The 18680-nt window shown below is 42.1% G+C and overlaps 1 protein-coding gene across 2 annotated transcripts in view; it reads left to right on the forward strand.

The window, feature by feature from the left end:
- Window positions 1-18680, forward strand: part of ITSN1 (intersectin 1) — a gene marked incomplete at both ends in the record, with an annotated part of 175868 nt that overhangs the window by 97770 nt on the left and 59418 nt on the right. For both annotated transcript variants that reach the window (XM_079704739.1, XM_079704738.1), the window contains 5 exons: window positions 3874-4121; window positions 6841-7000; window positions 10574-10779; window positions 11557-11639; window positions 15588-15754. In XM_079704739.1, the coding sequence (XP_079560865.1) occupies window positions 3874-4121; window positions 6841-7000; window positions 10574-10779; window positions 11557-11639; window positions 15588-15754 (864 nt within the window). The remainder of the gene's footprint in view (window positions 1-3873; window positions 4122-6840; window positions 7001-10573; window positions 10780-11556; window positions 11640-15587; window positions 15755-18680) is intronic.

The following is an 18680-nucleotide window of genomic DNA, read 5'->3' on the forward strand; positions in this document are numbered from 1 at the left end:
GGGAAGATCCCACATGCTGCGGAGTAACTAAACCCGTGCGCCACAACTACTGAGCCTGCGCTCTAGAGCCCGCCAGCCACAGCTACCAAGCCTGCGAGCCACAACTACTGAAGCCTGCGGTGCCTAGAGCCCGTGCTCCGCAACAAGAGAAGCCACCACAATGAGAAGCCCACGCACCACAATGAAGAGTAGCCCCCGCTCGCCGCAACTAGAGAAAGCCCACGCGCAGCAACGAAGACCCAACACAGCCAAAAATAAATATTAATTAATTAATTAATTTTTTAAAAAGACCAATATTGTTAATATCAAAATCCCCCTGACTTACAGCCACCGATAGATGAATCTACCCTATGTGTGTATAAGTCCACATTATAGCCAGCCACATTACAAAGAAGTCTGTGTGCTTGACTTTGCTTATCCTATCCTAATTTTCTGTCCCATTTTTCCACAAGGGGATTGGCATTTTGAGTAAAGCTTTTCAAATCCAGGAAGGAATATTTCTCATTTTCATATGAGACCCCTTATGCTTTTTCTAAGTGGTTAATTTAATTTAATGTTAGGAGGGAATTTTTATTATAACCTCTGAACCTTAAAATTAAAATTTAATTACTCATTAAAATTAATGGATTCATATAAGAATAGATCAAACTAATTGAGATTATTGTTTGTTCAAGTTGACGGATGGATTTCCTTGGTTTAAAGTGAAACTGATTTCACTGTTGCCCTCAAGGATGGCGGAAACTCTTATCTGCAGGGATGAGGAGCTGATACGCTCCCTCTCCCCTTCCTGAGTACACACAAGTACCTTTCAGTGGTGAAGCCTGCTTTCTGTCATATCAGGGGACAAGGCTGGGTGTGATTAACTAGGGTGTGAGCTAGACCTGCCCATAGGGTGGAACATTTCCTCAGGGCTTCAGATCCAATTCCAGATGTCAACCAAAAGTCTGGTTAACCAGGTAAGACCCATGTCTCAAGGGAATGACAGTGGGTCACAGGACATAATTAAGTAAAGCAGCTGGCATTCAGGGAGGTCCAGCTAGCTTAGACCAGTAGGAGTTTGATAGGTCGTGATCAGGGATCACATTCCAGCCCCTACAGGAAGATAGGAAGGCCAACCCCGAGGGCCTAAGGTGCTAGACAGGTTTCTAGAGCAGGGAACTCCCCATAGAGAACCAGAAATCTCTGGTTACCTAAAGTAAACAGTGTCAGATAGAGTCCAGGCTTTTAAAACAGGGCAAAAGAGAACTGCAGTAGAGTCAGAGCTGGACAACAGGAGAGATGGCTTTAGAAAATCTGTCATGAAGCACGTCTCATATGCCAGGCAGTGTTCTAGATACTTATCATTCTTTACCACAACTATTATAAAACAGGTACTGGTATTATCCTTCATTTTACAGATGAAGAAACCAAGGCACCAAGAGATTACACTTTGCCCAAAGTCAACCAGCTAATAATATAGAAGTGGTGTTAAAACTGAGGCAGGCTAATTGCAGAGCCCTATTCTTAATCATGACACTTTGCAGTCTTTTTTTTTTTTTTAATTTAGGCTGCGTTGTGTCTTCGTTATGGTGCGCAGGCTTCTGATTGCGGTGGCTTCTCTTGTTGCAGAGCATGGGCTGTAGGCGCGCGGGCTCAGTAGTTGTGGCTCATGGGCTCTAGAGCACAGGCTCAGTAGTTGTGGCGCAGGGGCTAAGTTGCTCCACGGCGTGTGGGATCTTCCTAGATCAGGGCTCGAACCTGTGTCCCCTGAAGTGGCAGGCGGATCCTTAACCACTGCGCCACCAGGGAAGCCCCACTTTGCAGTCTTGAGGCGAAGCGATTGTGTCTGGCTCCAGGTCCTCACTCACTGCTGCCAGACCTTACTCTGGTCCTGGGATGTGTGGAAGGGGCAGGAACTGGGCTGTTTAACCCGCTGAGAAGCTGGGGAGGCCTGGCTCAGGCTGACCTAGAAACAGCTGTGTTTCCAGTGCAAAACAGCTATAAAGTTAAAGTGCATCATAATGTCACCAATAAATACAAACAAGAGAGAAAAGGCATCTAGCCATTTGAGTTCAGCAGAAAATGAGATCCAAGTGGGGAAAAGAATGTCACCTTAAATCCTCATCTGGAGAAACAGTTCGGGCTGCCCAGAAAAAGGAAAGAAAGAAGAAAACAATGTGGGGGCAGCTGAATGAGAAGTGGCCACGTGCTCACATTGATACAAGTGTTAGCACCGGAACTGTAAAGCCAAAAATAGAACCTTTGGAAGCAGCGTTGCTATCTCGGGGAACTCCTTTTTGGAGAATTCTCAGCTTTTAAAAACTGCTTTTACCCATGACAATAGGGTTCCTAAGGTAGAGCAGCAAGGAAGCTCTCCTACGGACTGAATATTTTATAAATAACATGCAGAATTAAGTAGGAAGTCCTGTATTCTTTCTCCACCCCTACCCCAGGCATTTTTTTTTAATTCAAATAAGCTAATAAACATTATACCATATTACTCTACACTGAATACAAACAGATGTTTGGTCCCATAGTTATTCGCTTTAGGTCTTTTTTTTTTTAACTGAGTATTTGAATGGGTTAGAAAACTGGTATTTTTGCCACTTTTTCCAAATCACTGTTAAGACCCTACATACTCATTTCTGTGATTTCGAAAAAGCAACATTAAGGTCCAATGTATTACTCCTTAGGCAGTATATTATGCAATAAAAATAGGATGAGGTCTCTGACAGAACCTTATTTGACTTATTGTAATGAAAATAATTTCATACTAGTGAATGTAATTGTCCTCAAATTGATCTCCTGTTGCTCATAAAATAGTGAGGGTAACTCCTAAAGATAAGTAGAATCATTCTGGTGATTTTGACTCTAATCCTTTTGGTAAGAATTAAAATAAAATGCAAACATTAAAAACACAGGTGTAATAAATCTCCTCTGAAATTTTTTAACAGCAGAATTTTATATTCTCATGTGCATGTTTGTGAATAGTAAAGTGAAATTTATGCAAAAGAAAACTCTAGGACTTTAATAAAATTAATTGTTGCTGTAAATAATCATTTCCTTAATTTTCTCGTCATGTATCTGTGGAGCTTTTAAATAACTAAACACAGCAGCCAGTTTTACTTGCTGTAGAAACCGTCTAAGGCTCTGTTTTTTATCTTCTTGTCCCTGTGCTAAATAAGTACTGCTTAGTTTAGAGATTTTTTTTTTAGAGTGCTAAATTCATATTGATTGTACCCTTTGCTTTCAATTTTAAATAATAAACCTAAGTCAAATTATTTTTAATAATTACATGAGGGCTTCCCTGGTGGCGCAGTGGTTGAGAGTCCGCCTGCCGATGCAGGGGACATGGGTTCGTGCCCCAGTCCGGGAAGATCCCACATGCCATGGAGTGGCTGGGCCCATGAGCCATGGCCGCTGAGCCTGCGCATTCGGAGCCTGTGCTCCACAACGGGAGAGGCCACAACAGTGAGAGGCCCACGTACCGCAAAAAAAAAAATAAAATAAATAATAATAATAATAATAATTACATGACTTCCTGAGCGATGAAGTCTGTCATATCACTTTCTAATTCAAAGTAGCTCTAAAAATTTAAACTGTAGGCTTTATTAGGATTCCTTATTGGTCTTAACTGCTATTATTGGGGGAAAAAGAAAAAGCTAAACAGGCACAAAAGACTAAAAACTTGAATTATAGCACCTACTGTTTCTTCAGAGTTAAAGTTTAGAGACCATTTTTCCAGACTCTTAGACTAAGAATAAAGTGAAGAAATGTCTGTGCCGTGTGTTAGTCTGACCGGGTCAGAGGCGGGGGCTTTGTTCTGGTAGAGTGTTTGGTGTCTTTAGGGGTTGATTTAGTTCCACTGAATTAAACTTTATGACTTTCCTGCAGGTGGATGAAAGCCAAACTGGAGAACCGGGTTGGCTTGGAGGAGAATTAAAAGGAAAGACAGGATGGTTCCCTGCAAACTACGCAGAGAAAATCCCAGAAAACGAGGTTCCTGCCCCAGTCAAACCAGTGACTGATGCTGCCTCCACCCCTGCACCCAAACTGGCTGTACGTGAGACCCCTGCTCCTTCCGCGGTGACCTCTGCAGAGCCCTCCGCGACCCCCAACAACTGGGCCGACTTCAGCTCCACGTATGTGTAGGATGCTACTTCTGATGATTTTTGAAATCCCAGCTTAGTGATCTTTTAAGTGTTGTTATAGTCTTGGGTTGTACCTCTGAGTAATTTTCATGGCCACTTTCTCTGGTCTTCCGGCAAATTGTGGATTGCATTCCCTGACCTGGATTTAATTATATCATTGCTCAACAATGATTTGCCCTGGGATAAAGTTAAGCCTATGACCCTTGTTTTCGTTCAATAATTTGTCTGTATCTTACATTCTTGTGGAAGAAATGGAGAAATACAGTTTCCTAATAATGGGCTTGACACCCATGACAGCAAATATTTAGAGTCATTTCCTGCACGGAAATAGCACTTTTTTTTTTGCTGGACAGAAACAGAAATTGAATTTAGTCACGTGGTTTTGAATAAGATAGGAAGCTGTTTCCTGTGAAGCTTTTCTCTTTCATCAGTCCCGTACAAACGTACAGCAGAGCGAAGAGATGTGTACTCTTGGCCGCTGTTCGTGCTATGCCTTTGGTCACCAGGAAATGGCATTAAAAACAGTGTATAAGCAGAGGTTTGAAAGGAGAGATGAAGCCGCTGTCCACGCTTCCAGTTATAGGACTGGTCTAGGGTGTGCAGTAGTCTAAAAATATTTTATACTGGCATTCAAGTAAAAGGGACGTAAGAAGTGTTTTTAATTTGTTTTCAAGTCTGATCGTCTTTCAGAAGAAACAAATTGAAGGCAGGGAGTCAGGGCGTAATGTTGGAGAAAGACCAGGTGGAGGAAATAGAGGAAAGAGAGGTGAGTGATGACCAAAGGCAGGAGGAAGTGGAGGGAAGGATGTAAGGAATAGCAAGTATTACCTTTTTTTTTTTTTTGCGGTACGTGGGCCTCTCACTGTTGTGGCCTCTCCCGTTGCGGAGCACAGGCTCTGGACGTGCAGGCTCAGCGGCCATGGCTCACGGGCCCAGCCGCTCCGCGGCATGTGGGATCTTCCCGGACTGGGGCACGAACCCGTGTCCCCTGCATCGGCAGGCGGACTCTCAACCACTGCGCCACCAGGGAAGCCCGGAATAGCAAGTTTTTCATACTTACATTTTCACATAAATGGTTGAAAGTGCTAAAGAAGGTCCTCCCTATCTAATCTCTGCTAAAAAGTAGTCTTTTATTAGCATGATGGAAACCAAGCTGAAATTCTCCTCTCTTGATTTTTTTTTCTTAATTGAAGTATAGTTGATTTATAATATTGTGTTAGCTTCAGGTGTACAGCAAAGTGATTCAGTTATATATCAGTAAGTCCCCTCATACGAACCTTCAAGTTGCGAACTTTCAAAGACGTGAACGTGCATTCGCACGTCCAGTCACGTAAGTCAGTTCACGTGTCTGGCGTACATTGTCACGTGGTTGTGCTTTTGTGTACTTTACTGTACGGTACTGTATAGAGTACAGTAATACAGTATCTTTATTTCAACCCCAGAATGTCGGGAAGCAAGCGTAAAAGCAGCAGTAATGTAGCTGGTACTGTACTGTACTTTTCAAGGTATTATATTGTAAGATTAAAAATGTTTTCTTTATTTTTGTGTTTGTTTTTTATGTATTATTTGTGTGAAACGTATTATAAACCTATTACAGTACAGTACTATAGAGCCGATTGTGTTAGTTGGGTGCCTAGGCTAACTTTGTTGGACTTATGACCAGATTGGACTTCCGAATGTGCTCTCGGAACAGAACTCGTTCGTATGTAGGGGACTTACTGTATATATTTTTTCAGATTCTTTTCCATTATAGGTCATTACGTGACATTAAATATAGCTCCCTGTGCTATACAGTAAATCCCTGTTGCTTATCTATTTTGTGTATAGTAGTTTGTATTCCCTGTCTTGATTTTGATTGAAAAGTTCTGACTTTTGAAACTAAAGCTTACACTAAAATAGAAGACAGGTGCTGTGTTTTCCAGGATTTTGTTTTGCTGTGGATCCAGTCCGTGTTACTCTCTTGCTCGATAAATGTGTGGTCTGCAGTTCTCCTGCTATAATTCCAGGCTTCTTATTTTCCAAACCCTGAATCAGGATGTACCGTCTATCAAAGGAAATAGTCTAATTTTCAGATTTGTTTATGTCTTATAAAGATTTTTAAAAAGTCAATTGAATTTAAATCTGCACTGACACAGATGTGTTTATTTAAAATTATAAAATTGCAAAATTAAAACCATCCCCGATATCAGGACAACACGTTGCTCTAAGGATACCACTGGTAGTTACCATGGTATCCAAGCACATGGCCTGGTGCTTGCTGTGTGTTGATGGGACAGAGAGATGGTATTACTAAGCACCAGCCGCTGAGCTGGCATGTTTTCATATGTGATGCGAAACTTCTTTTTTGCTTATTTAGCATTGTCATTACAAATGAAGATAACGATCACGTGAGGAAGTTTCTCTGGCGCTTTCTCGTTGCAAAGTGTTTCTCTATGTGGTATTTCATGTGACCCTCACAACTAACCAGAGTGGCACAATATTGTTCCCATTTTATCAACGAGGAAATCAAGATTCCAAGAAACTACTAGAATTTGCCTGAGATCCATCGCTAGTGTGTGACGGTCAGACCCAAACCCAAGTCCAGTGCTCTTGCCCGCCTCCTTGTTCTTAAACAAGCCCCATGCACATCCTGGGTGTATGTTTATGGCGGGAGAAACGCCGGTGCATCGGGAAGTCCTTGCCACTCACAGTGGTGTGCTTCGCCTTCCAGGTGGCCCACCAGCACGAATGAGAAACCAGAAACCGACAACTGGGATGCATGGGCAGCCCAGCCCTCCCTCACCGTTCCGAGTGCCGGGCAGTTGAGACAGAGATCAGCCTTCACTCCAGCCACAGCCACGGGCTCCTCTCCATCTCCTGTTTTAGGCCAGGTAACAGCATCGATGGGGGCAGGAGGACCTCGAGTGCCTGTGTGGGGCGGACAGATTCAGCCAATGCTTGTTGTCAACGTCATTTAGGAGTAAAGCCTCATTATATGCATCTGGGTCGGCTGGCAGGGCGGGATCCAGTTCACATTTTCCCAGTAGAGGGAATAGTGACAGTTCAGAGGATGGAGTTCAGACATTTGAACTCCATCTTGAACAGTGGGTAAGAGCTTATTAGGAAACAGAGAGGGCTGGCATGTCAGACAGAAAATACTGTGAGGGTATCACAGCACTTTTAATCAGCTATACTCCAGTATAAAATAAAAAGATAAAAAGAAAATAATGTGAGGAGAGGCTTTAGGTAGGAGGTCAGAGAGTGTTTCAGGAAAGCCGTGGGTCAGTCCATTTGGCTGGACCACTGAATATTTATCCAAAAAGATAGACCGATTACAGATTAATGGGAAGCTCTTAAATTCCTTGCTAAGAAAGTAATTTCTGAAAGGATAATAAATAAAGAAATTTATTCCTTTATTTGTTTATTTAATTAATAAAGGAATGAAATTTCTATAAATAGTCAAACCAAACAGCGAAATTGCACATCTGGCAGGCATTTGGGGGTCAGGGACAGTTTCTGCTCGGGGAACAGCCAGAGTGAGCACAGGCTCCGGGCAGATTCACGTGGAGGGTGGTGTGTGCAGGAAGATTCGAGTCGGGGACACGGGGGCACTGACAACAGTTGAAGAGGGGGGAGCCCCAATGCCTGTGGGAGCAAAAAGGAAAGGAAAGGTCTGGGACTGAGAAAAAGGTTTGACTTTACAGGGGAACAAGGAAGGCAGAAAGAGAAATTGATTTTTAGCGAGAAGAAGTTGGGTTTTAGACGTGTTAATTTTAACGTGAGGGGGACAGCCGGGTCATTCTGTCTGGCAGGAATTGGGACGTAGATCAGATCTCAGGAAATGAGTGAGCTCTTCAAAGGAGAGAGCGTGCACGAAGATGGAAATTGCACAGAGCCTGTGTCTTCTCTGACCTGGGAGGAGGGCAGCTCCTGAGAGGTGCTGTTCCTTTTCTTTGCATCTGTCCCAGCTCAGCAGGTGGCACAAGGGTCATGCTCAGCCGTGGTGACTCTGGTGGAGGAGGGCTCAGGACCAGGAAGATGAGAGGAAGTTGAAGGCTGTTTCCAGAAAGCAGGGGTGGTGGTGCTCATATTATTAAAGGCGGTGGTCCGGGCAAAGAGGCAAGTAGAACATATCTGTGACCTGGGAAAGAGCAGGATAAACCAGATCGTAGAGGGATACAGAGGAAACGTTTGGTGGGAAAGTGGGAAGATTTGGTGAAAGGAAAGAGAAGGATCAGAGTAGGAGGAGGACAGGAAGCAGCCCCATGGCCAGTGGGGAAAGGGACTGAAAAGTGGAGACCAGAGAATCTAAGTGGGAGCAGCACTGAAAGCACAGAAAAGAAGACAGGCTTCTTTTTCTTCTGGGAGAGGAAGAGTGAAGAGAGGTTGGAGAAAGAGGGAAAGGAGTTCAGGTTGTGCTCTGGGCAGCTTTTTCAGGAGGGGCCCCCGAGGGCCTGCGGAGCATGCATAAAAGGAATTGAGTAAAGAAGGAAGAAGCCTGACGTGGCTGAATTTAACCTGAATGTGTAACTGGTCATCACACATTATCTTGGCTTTCTCCAGCAATACTGCACAGTTTGGCACTAGAAATAATAATAGTAACATAAGCCACCCCTGTTAAGATTATTACTCTCATAGCTGCTCTAAAGATAGATCCTGTTACACTTTCTCAACCACCTTTTGAAGAAAGTGTCTCTGTTTTAGAGATGTGGAAACTGAGGCCTGGAGAGATTAAACAGTTGTCCAAGGTCACACAATTAGTCAGTGACAGACTTGGGATTCAAACCCAGAGTCCGTGTTCTGCCTGATTCCATGCTGGTTATTCAGGCGTCTCCACGTGGAAAGGTGGACAGGGCAGGTGCAGCAAAGATTTCTCGGGGTGAGAGGTTGTGGAATACTGGAGCCCAGGTGAAATGGCAGAGACTAAACGGAAGTGATGGAGAGGATTAGGCAACACAGAAGTGCTGAGATCCACAGCTCCGGTGTGAGGCGCCCTGCAAGCGCGAGGCGGGGACACGGCGGGCAGAGACTCTGTGGTCCTGGGGGGCGTTTGGAATCCAGAGACCCCTCCTCAGTTCTGAAGACTGGGTGGAGTGTACGGTCGAGATGGAAGGAAATAGGGATGTCATAGGTCTAAGAAGGCGAGAACCCATGGAGACCAACATGGAAGCCGAAACTCTTCGACGTGTCATAAATGCTCCACTTGTCAGACATAATCACAGTTAAATGTCATTATGAAAATATCTTCTACAGGCAAGTCCAAGTTGGTTCTGAGTGAACCGTCATTGGGCATTATCCCTTGTTCTTGTCCATTTACGTATATAATCGAAAGTTGACGTTGTTGTATTTTTTAGTATTGTTTTAAGATACTGTAACTGTTTTATGTTACAGTCTTAAAAAAGATAATAAATGCCTCACCCCGCCTTGCCAGCCTCATCTCCTACTCCACCCCTCCATGAGACTAGGTCACGTGCACCCCCAGATCGCGCTTCTCCTCCTGGACCCCTTGCGGGACAGCATCGCGCGGCCGTGCCCTCTGCCCAGAGTGCCCTTCCTCCGAAGCCCTAGCTACCAAAATCCTTCTCGTCCTTCAAGGCCTGGCTCAAACGCTGCCTCCTCCGTGAAACTCCCCGTGTTGCCCTCAGGCAGCATTAATCCCTCTTTTCTCTCTGTTCCTGCAGTGAATAGTTGGCACCTCTCTTCTTAGCGTATTTCATTCTGCCGGGTGGTAGGCATAGTTGTTTGTATCTCTTTCTTCCTCATTAATTATGAGTTCCTTGGTATCATACTGCCCATTTTTATAGTGCTTTCTGGTTAATAAAGTGTTTTAACCTAAATTATTTTGGGGAGGCAGAGATGGCATTTTATTCATCTTTGTATATGGTTTGCATATAGATGTATTTATAGTAAATGGGGATTACAGTGGATTTATGCTTGCCAAACCCCTGTTCCTCTAAAAAGGAACAGAAACAAGCCCAATCCAATGCCAGGTGTATTTCCCTGTGTCCGCCTAAACTAAGATATCAGTTAATTACCTTTTGAGATTTCATAAGGTTTCTGCTCTGGTATTAATCCTCCACTAAACACCCAAATCCGATTGGAAATTGGCAGGAGTGGGAGTGCCCTGGGCAACTTGAGACTTAAAATAGAACCCAAACAGAAAAGGCACACAGCCAGGTGCAACAGAATAAACACGACCTCCTGGCTTGTTTAAATAGAGAATTCTAGATGGCCCGACCACGGCTTTGTGAATAGGCTAGCAGATTTTCACCTCCACTCTGGGAAATAAACAGTTACTGAGCACAGTGGAGCACGTGGCACCAGTGCTGTGCTGAGGCAGGGTCCTCTGTGGCTGAGCATGTGCCCACGTGTGCCCATCGCAGGGGAGGAGCCGGTGTTCGCGTCACCTGAATGGATAACAAATCACAGAGTGATGAGAGGTCCTTTATGTTCTTCCACACAAGGGTGAAAAGGTGGAGGGGCTACAGGCACAAGCCCTGTATCCTTGGAGAGCCAAAAAAGACAACCATTTAAATTTTAACAAAAATGATGTCATCACAGTCCTGGAGCAGCAAGACATGTGGTGGTTTGGAGAAGTTCAAGGCCAGAAGGGGTGGTTCCCCAAGTCCTACGTGAAACTCATTTCAGGGCCCGTAAGGAAATCTACGAGGTATGTTTGTATTTATCTGCTTCTATTGGATGAAAACCATGTCAGGCACGAAATTATTGTTTGCACTAGTTAAGATTCATAGATGGGAGTGGCAGGATTATTTTGTCTTTAAACTGGATCTTTTCAATGCAAAAATTAGGGTACATGGCAACAGGGGAGAGCCTCTTACAGATAAAGGGTCATTTTTTTCCTTGCTCATAGAAACCTGTATATCCTGTTTTTCATTGACTTATGCATGAGGGAATTCTGCTCTGAGACCTGGAACATTCTTGTGGATTTGTTGGAGGTTATGTCTCTCTTCATGCTTAGTATCCAGTACTGTTCCAGACGTACAGGACTACTTAGAGGCCCAAAGTATTTGGGAAAATTTGTGGAAGAATGAATTATCTTTTTCATTGGGAAACTTATAGCATGGAACCTTAACAAAAAGGTTGTTGTTTAATTGTTCTAACCATGTAGATGGTCAAAACACATTATGAGCTTCAAGAAGAGATGAAGAGCAAAAATACTGAATGAGCATCTGTCAGTCATGCTTTGAAATAGACCAATACATTAGCTGTGTATCCAGCAAAGCAGAGTGCTGACAGACAAGGACGTGAGCTTAGAAGCAGGCATCTGTGGCCCCTTGTGATGTGTTTTGACTTAGCTGAGTGCATCTATTTCAGCAGTAGATTATCAATGCTTTAAATGTTAAACAGTTTTTAAAAAGAAAAATCAGTGTCATTTGTACTGTTTTCTTTGAGGGTGAAAATTAAAATACTTTCCCCCCTCTTCCAGCATGGATTCTGGTTCTTCAGAAACTCCTGCTAGTCTAAAGAGAGTAGCTTCTCCAGCAGCCAAGCCGGCCGTGTCAGGAGAAGGTGAGAACCTGACTCAGATCATGTTATTTAGAAGGTGGAGGGAATCGTGGAATACAGTGAATGTTGGATTTCATGTTTAAATAGTTTACATTAATTTACGTTCATTATATTAAACCCTAAGGTAAAATGAGGTTTAGCCCTTTACAAAGTCATAGCACTTTATGGAGACTTTCAAAATACCATCAGATATATTGATCATAAAAACTGGATTTTCTAGTTATGTTTGATTATGAGCCCTTTGACTCTTGAAAGAGGCCCATCACAGTCACTAAGGACCAAGTTCTCTGAGCATCTCTACAGCTAATTTGTGGTAGTTGCTATTTTTCTGACTTTATACAGGTAAGTATTTTGGTTTAAAGCCATAACTATACGGTTCAGTAAAACTGTCACAGTAACGTCAGTGCCATTTGTACCCCAAATGAAACAGAAGTTTCATTTCTGTGTTCCATGTAAATAACCACACCAGATTATTTAGGCCTAAACATTGTATTTTGAGTGTTTATTACACAAATAATTAATTGCTTTATTTCCTCTTCTTCATGACATAATCTTTTCGATTATATATGCCAATATATGGTATAGGTTTAAAAATGAACAAAACCTACATAATTCAGGCTCTAATGGTAAAAATCTCATGTCTTTTCTTCATTTGGTCCAGCCATTATCAGAGTACTAAATGAAGAATGAGCGCTACCCAAGTTAGACAGGCTTTCCATGTTGAAGTATGAACAGTGTTTGTAGCTAACAGATGTCTACACAACTGTGTAGTAGTTTTTCATAGGTTCCTTGAATAAATTCCACGAAGGTGGAATCTTTCGTTCAGTTGGTTTGCCATTATGAGACTTACATTCCTTAGAAACTTTGCCTTATGAAAAATAGAATTTTTAAAGCAGTTGTTGCAATGGAGACAGCAAAGGTTAAAATTTAATGGTATTTCAGATAGTAACAAAGTTACTTTTTCAAGAGGAATTTCAGAAGTAAAAAATTTTTTTAGCTTATAGGTATAGCTGTAAAACTTCATCATCACTGAACAAATCCAGTATTCTATTGTATCCAGTTTTTGCCATTACCGCCAAAACAATCATTAGGATAGTTCTCTTCATACATTCTTGTCATCCTAATGACTTTTTTATCCACTCTTAGGAGAACAGTCAAGAAGGTCTTTTAAACACAGCACATGTAGTCAGTATTATGTCAGGCAAATTATGTGTGCCTCCCGTCCCCCCAGATTCAGTGTGTTATATCCATTCAGTGTCACTGGAGCACCAGAGTTTGTACCCTGGCTCTCTTACCTAGTGACCATTTACTTTTAGTCATGCCTTAACTCCCTCATCTGTAAAATGGGCATAATAATCACCACTTGAGGTAGGAAATTATTACAAGGCTTATAAGATAATAGTGTAAGCTTTTGGAATAAAGGTCAGTAAATGTCTGCTACTTTTATTTCCTTTTTGCTTCATTTCCTGGATTTATCGATAGTCACTTAAAGCAGTGAGCTTTCTCATCCAACAGCTGGGTTTTTTTGTTTTTGTTTTTTTGTTTTTAGCATCTTTATTGGAGTATAATTGCTTTACAATGGTGTGTTAGTTTCCAACAGCTGGGTTGATGAATGTTGATTTGTTTTGAAACATTGTACAGAGGCCTCTGCACTTGAGGCCTCAATAAGTAGGTCACAGATGAACCACACACATACTTAAAGTTGGGCAACAGAAGAGAGTTAAATTCTAACCTGGGTTGACATTTATTACATCCATTTTGAAATGATTTAGGTATTAGAAATTTGAGGAGAGATTGCTGGCTTTCTGGAGGGGTGTGGGAGGACACTGACATCTGAAATTCTGAGAAAAGGTACTTAAATATATTAATGGACCACTTATCAATACTGTATTAAATGTAATCAGATTTCACGTAAACCAGAAACCAGATTAAATAGATGGCCAATTTGGGTAGCTCTTAAAATATGGGCTTGGGAATTGCCAGTGCCCTGTGTTACATGTCTGGTGAAGAGGGTCTAAGTGGTGAGGAGCCCCCGCATAGCGGTCCTCATGTCTCCCCGTTTTCATTGAATCCAGAAGGTCCTCGCAGATGCCTGCGTGCACACAGGGCAAGTAAAGCCACAGTCTTTCCCGTCTCCTTGGTATCTTCTGCTGCAGTGTGAAGTTCAGCTAGAGTTCACGCTTCTGAAGTTTCTTAAGCATTTCGAAAGTGACTTCAAACTTTGGATCCATTTTAAGAAAGTGACTTTTAAGTGCAGGAATCACTGGGAAAAGGATAGATTGCCAAGGATCCAATCTGAAATGGCCAAACATGAGCTAAGGAACAAGTAACGGAACAAAATGAAAAGGGACGGGTCAGAATACTGGGAACTCAGAAAAAGGAATATATTAATGAAGAAACAATGTCCTTATTCAAGCTGCCAAACTTTGATTTCCTCGTGTGGGAAATCATTTTTCCAGTTTTAACTGTGGAGGTGTGTGTCACCAGTGCTGGAGGGCTAACGACAGAGAGGCTTCTGTTCTGCCTTGTACATTTGGATGACCTTGTATCTCGGGGGTCTGCTGGCCTCAGCCTACAGGTCAGCGCAGCGAGGCTGAAGCGGCCCCTTGGAGAGCTGCCCACATTAGCATAAGCATTAGGAGGGTTTGTGTTTTTTGGTGCCTGTTTTAGCTCTCATTAGTGCCTCCTGCAGAGGCTCTTATAATTAGACAGCGGAGTCCTCCCTACTAAATTAATTGACATCAAGCTCTGCATTTAAGGACTATCATGTGAAATTTTAGCAAGAAACACTCCATCCATCATCCATCATAAAACGAACTTTTCGGGTAAATGGTGTTTTTTTGTGTTGTTTTGTTTTGATTTGTTTTGTCGTTTTGGGGGGGAGCTTTTTGCTTTTTGCTTTTTAAAAAATACACAAAGGCCTAGGATAAAATGGACAAAAAGTGGAAATAAGAAACGTATGTTCATCTTTCCGGAAATCTTTTATTCTCTACCTAGTGTAGTGTCTAGAATTTTGTGCCAAGTGGTCTTTCTGAGAGTGTGACTTGGTTTCTAAGCCTTAGTAAAGTCAGCTGTTTATAATTCAAAAGAAAAACTTCCTCTGGAATGCACATCCTTCACATTCAAGACAGTAAAGAACATTAATTCTTGTCCTTTACGACGAAATTACATGAATAATCAAATGTAAGAAACTGTGATTTGTCTTTTCCACTTGTTCAGAAAGGCGTGATTATTTTCTGGGATTGGGTAGACACTACTTTTATCAACAATCCACTCTACCTGTTTATACTTGAATGACAAGTAGGTGTCTGTTTTTAACTAAAGAATATATATTTTCAATTTTGTGTTCTAACGGCTTCCTGCCATCTGTGTATATGGCACAATAGGACTTAAATTTTCACTGAGGCACTTGAATAATGAAAAACATGTCTTATTTAATTTACGTAAAGGATATACCACGTCTAAAAGGTTTCTAAAATGGTGACTTGGTACCTTCAAAAGTGAATTACAGATATTTGATGAGCTCCCCAAGGAGCCTGCATGTCAGTGCATCTAACCCAGTGCTCAGTATGACCTAGGTACTCAGTAAATGTTAGCTAAAAGTGAACGTGAAAACCATTTTCATGTAAAAAGAAACCATGGTGTTAAATCGGAGATCACTCTCAGTACTGGTGTTGGTGGACATGCAGTTGGGTTTTTTTGTTGTTGTTCCTGGTCCTGGGTCTTCACAGGAATTGTCTCCCCAGCTGCAGTTATTGAATTTTTATGTGCAATCGGGGAATTTGGAGCCCAGGGGGTTCTGCAACTCTGCATTTTATCAGTGACTAGCCTTCCTCTTGAATGGACCTTATCCTAATAATTTCCTTATTCATAAACTTGCTTTTGCAAAGTTGTCTGGGATTTCTGTAAACAATCAAGCTCTCTCCGTATCTCAATATTTCTCCCCACCAGAATTTATTGCCATGTACACTTACGAGAGTTCTGAGCAAGGCGATTTAACCTTTCAGCAAGGGGATGTGATTTTGGTTACCAAGAAAGATGGTGACTGGTGGACAGGAACAGTGGGCGACAAGTCCGGAGTCTTCCCTTCTAACTATGTGAGGCTTAAAGATTCAGAGGTAAACCCACATTAACTGTTTCCTCTCCCTTTCTGTGCAGCGATTCTCTTTTCAGGGAGTCATGATGTTTGCCGGTGGAACATCATTGTTGGGTTTTGCTAAGTTCTGGAACGTGACAGCAAATACAGTGTGACCTGTAATTGTTTGAAATTGTCTATTGGTGCTTCAGGGTCAGCCTTGGCTTCCCAGAAGCAGAAGAACCCCCCGGGGCTCAGTGGAGGCTGCTCGTAATGAGGCTGGCCTGCATCAGCTGGGATAATACTCAGGATTCATCTCTGTTCCTGAATGTACATGACTTAGGGTTCGGAGTAAATACTCTAGATTAAGTCTTCAGGGTCACTGATTTGAGAAACCTCAAGAAAGATACACAGCAATATCTTGCCCATGTAAACAAAAGTATTTTGGTGATACTGGCCCCAGAATATTGGGCAGTAGAGAGTTTTTAGAATTTGTATTTTTGCCTACACAGTAGGAAGACACAAGAGCTAAGAAATTGGTACACTTTGGCTAGAACTTCGTATCTCCGTTGATCAGAGACTGAATTTATTTATTTATTTATTTATTTATTTGTGGTACGCAGGCCTCTCACTGTTGTGGCCTCTCCCATTGCGGAGCACAGGCTCCGGACGCTCAGGCTCAGCGGCCATGGCTCACAGGCCCAGCCGCTCTGCGGCATGTGGGATCTTCCCGGACTGGGGCACGAACCCGTGTCCCCTGCATCGGCAGGCAGACTCTCAACCACTGCGCTACCAGGGAAGCCTCCGAGACTGAATTTATTTTAAATGCTGTTATCCTTACAAATTGGAAGTGGCTTCCCATTGCTGTTAATGGGACCCTAAAAATTCAGTTGCATGAAGTGGCCTTGAGGTAGCACAAGATTAATGAAATGGTGGTGTGGGCCTACTAGAGTATGGGAGCCCATCTCGTAGTGGCCAATTTCAAGTTAGTGGGAATTTCAGGTTATAGATGTAGTCATTTAACAGACCCATAGCTGCCTGGGGAGCGAAGCTGGCCCTGGTGATAAGCTATGGTAGTTCCTCCATGTCAGCCTTCTCACCTTCCCTGCAGTTCCTAGGAATAGTTTTATTTGCTGGTTGTTTTTTTTTTTTAAGGAATGTCATTGTTGTTTTGGGAGTTTTTTGTTTGTTTTCCCTTGCTTTGGTCTTGAGAGCAGCTTGCTGAAATTCCCCCGGAGGGATTTGCATAAGTGTTTTACCCTTGGAGAATTTGGCAGAAGCTGGAAAGAAAGTACTTCTTTTCCGTAGGACAGTCGTTGTATTGTCCTCTGCAGACCTGGAGAGGAGGGAAAATTCAACTCTTCTCCAGGCCAGCCAGTCATATCCCGTAAGAACAATGGAGATATTTCAGGGGAGTAGAAGGAAAACATTAAAAACTAAACTGGATTTCTGCTCCCATGCACAAAACCTCTTAAAATGGCTTTACCTTTGGGATCAGTTGAACACAAAAGCCATTACTTGTATTATAGTTTAATAAATGAGAGTTTTCTACCAAAAACCATCCAAAGTCAGTAAGTTTCAAAAAAATGCACTGTGACATTTTCTAAAGGTAAGTTGAGTTGTAAAGTGCTTTCTTAACCACAGCCTTAAATATCAGCCACAGAAGAACTAACAGTGCTAAAGATTTTAGACAAACATTTAGCAACATTATTTCATAATAATGAAAAAATCAAAAAAGGCAGCTCTTTTATCCTACTTGGACATAGACTTCAATATTATAAGGCCATATCCTGCCAAACTGAAAAACCAGACCCAGCTTCAGATACCAAAATTGACCCGCGGACAAGGGAGAGGTTGTCCTAAACCTGCTTCCCTCCTCTACACGAGCCGGGCTGGGGCACGTAGCCTGGATCAACTTTTCTGCCGCATTCTTAAGAAGCGCCAGGATGGAACCTGGCCATCTGACTCCGTCTCAGCTTAAGTGCTGGCTGTGGTGTTTGAAAGGGAGCCCATTGAAGCTGCTTGAATTCTATCACTGGGTTGCTAATTGCTTTGTTCTTTTTATGGAATAGAGAGTATATTTAAGCCTGTACTGGGAAAGTAACTGGTCATTTGGAATCTTGTATCATTAGTGTTCCTTCATTTTGATATGCAGCCCATAAAAATTGCAAGGAAAATGGGTATTGTATAACTTCGTTAATACAGAAAGCATAATCAGAGTAAACATTTTCATTCAAACTTTCCCTGCTAAATGGTTGTTGAATTTCAGTATAAGTATAGGTAGGGACAATGATAAGTTGTGTTCCTGGTAGACAATTACATATTTTTATTCTTAAAGTCACTCTCATTTAGTTAATTAAGCCTTTTGTTTTATTCTGTTTTAATTGGAATACTTAATTTACTGGAAGATAGGGACACAAGAGTGAAAATTAATCTGGAATAAAGCACTTTGCAAAGACAGATTACGGCCTGGCCCCTGTCCCAACTGAGTCTCTGCTGGCTTGGCTTGCTCAACTGGTTTAAAATTCCATGAGTATCTATGAAGGAATTCAACCCCAGAGCACTTTTGAAACACTTAGTAGTTGGGGAAAAAAATGGTCTGCTTCTATGGGCTGTGTGTCCAGCATTACAAGAGAAATTTCAGTGTTTAAACAGTGTAAGGTTTGGGTGGAAAGGATATACAGGAGAGTGGCTGCCTCTTTGGATAATGGGATAGGGGAAGGGGTGTTTGAATTGCCACTGTACTGTTTTCCTTCTTTAAAAAAAAAAAGCCCTAAAGCAAATGTACCAAAATATTAATATTTCCATGTATTGTTAATATTAGTATTAATTTAATTAAAATATTAATAATATTAATATTTCCACGTATTTAGTCTTTAGTATATGGAGACTATAATAGACATCCATTGCACTCATGGATGTCTATTATAGTCTCTGTACTTTTTTTATGTGTGAAGTGTTTAATAATT

Source organism: Hyperoodon ampullatus (assembly GCF_949752795.1).
Source record: "Hyperoodon ampullatus genome assembly, chromosome: 5".
Classification (NCBI taxonomy): domain Eukaryota; kingdom Metazoa; phylum Chordata; class Mammalia; order Artiodactyla; family Ziphiidae; genus Hyperoodon; species Hyperoodon ampullatus.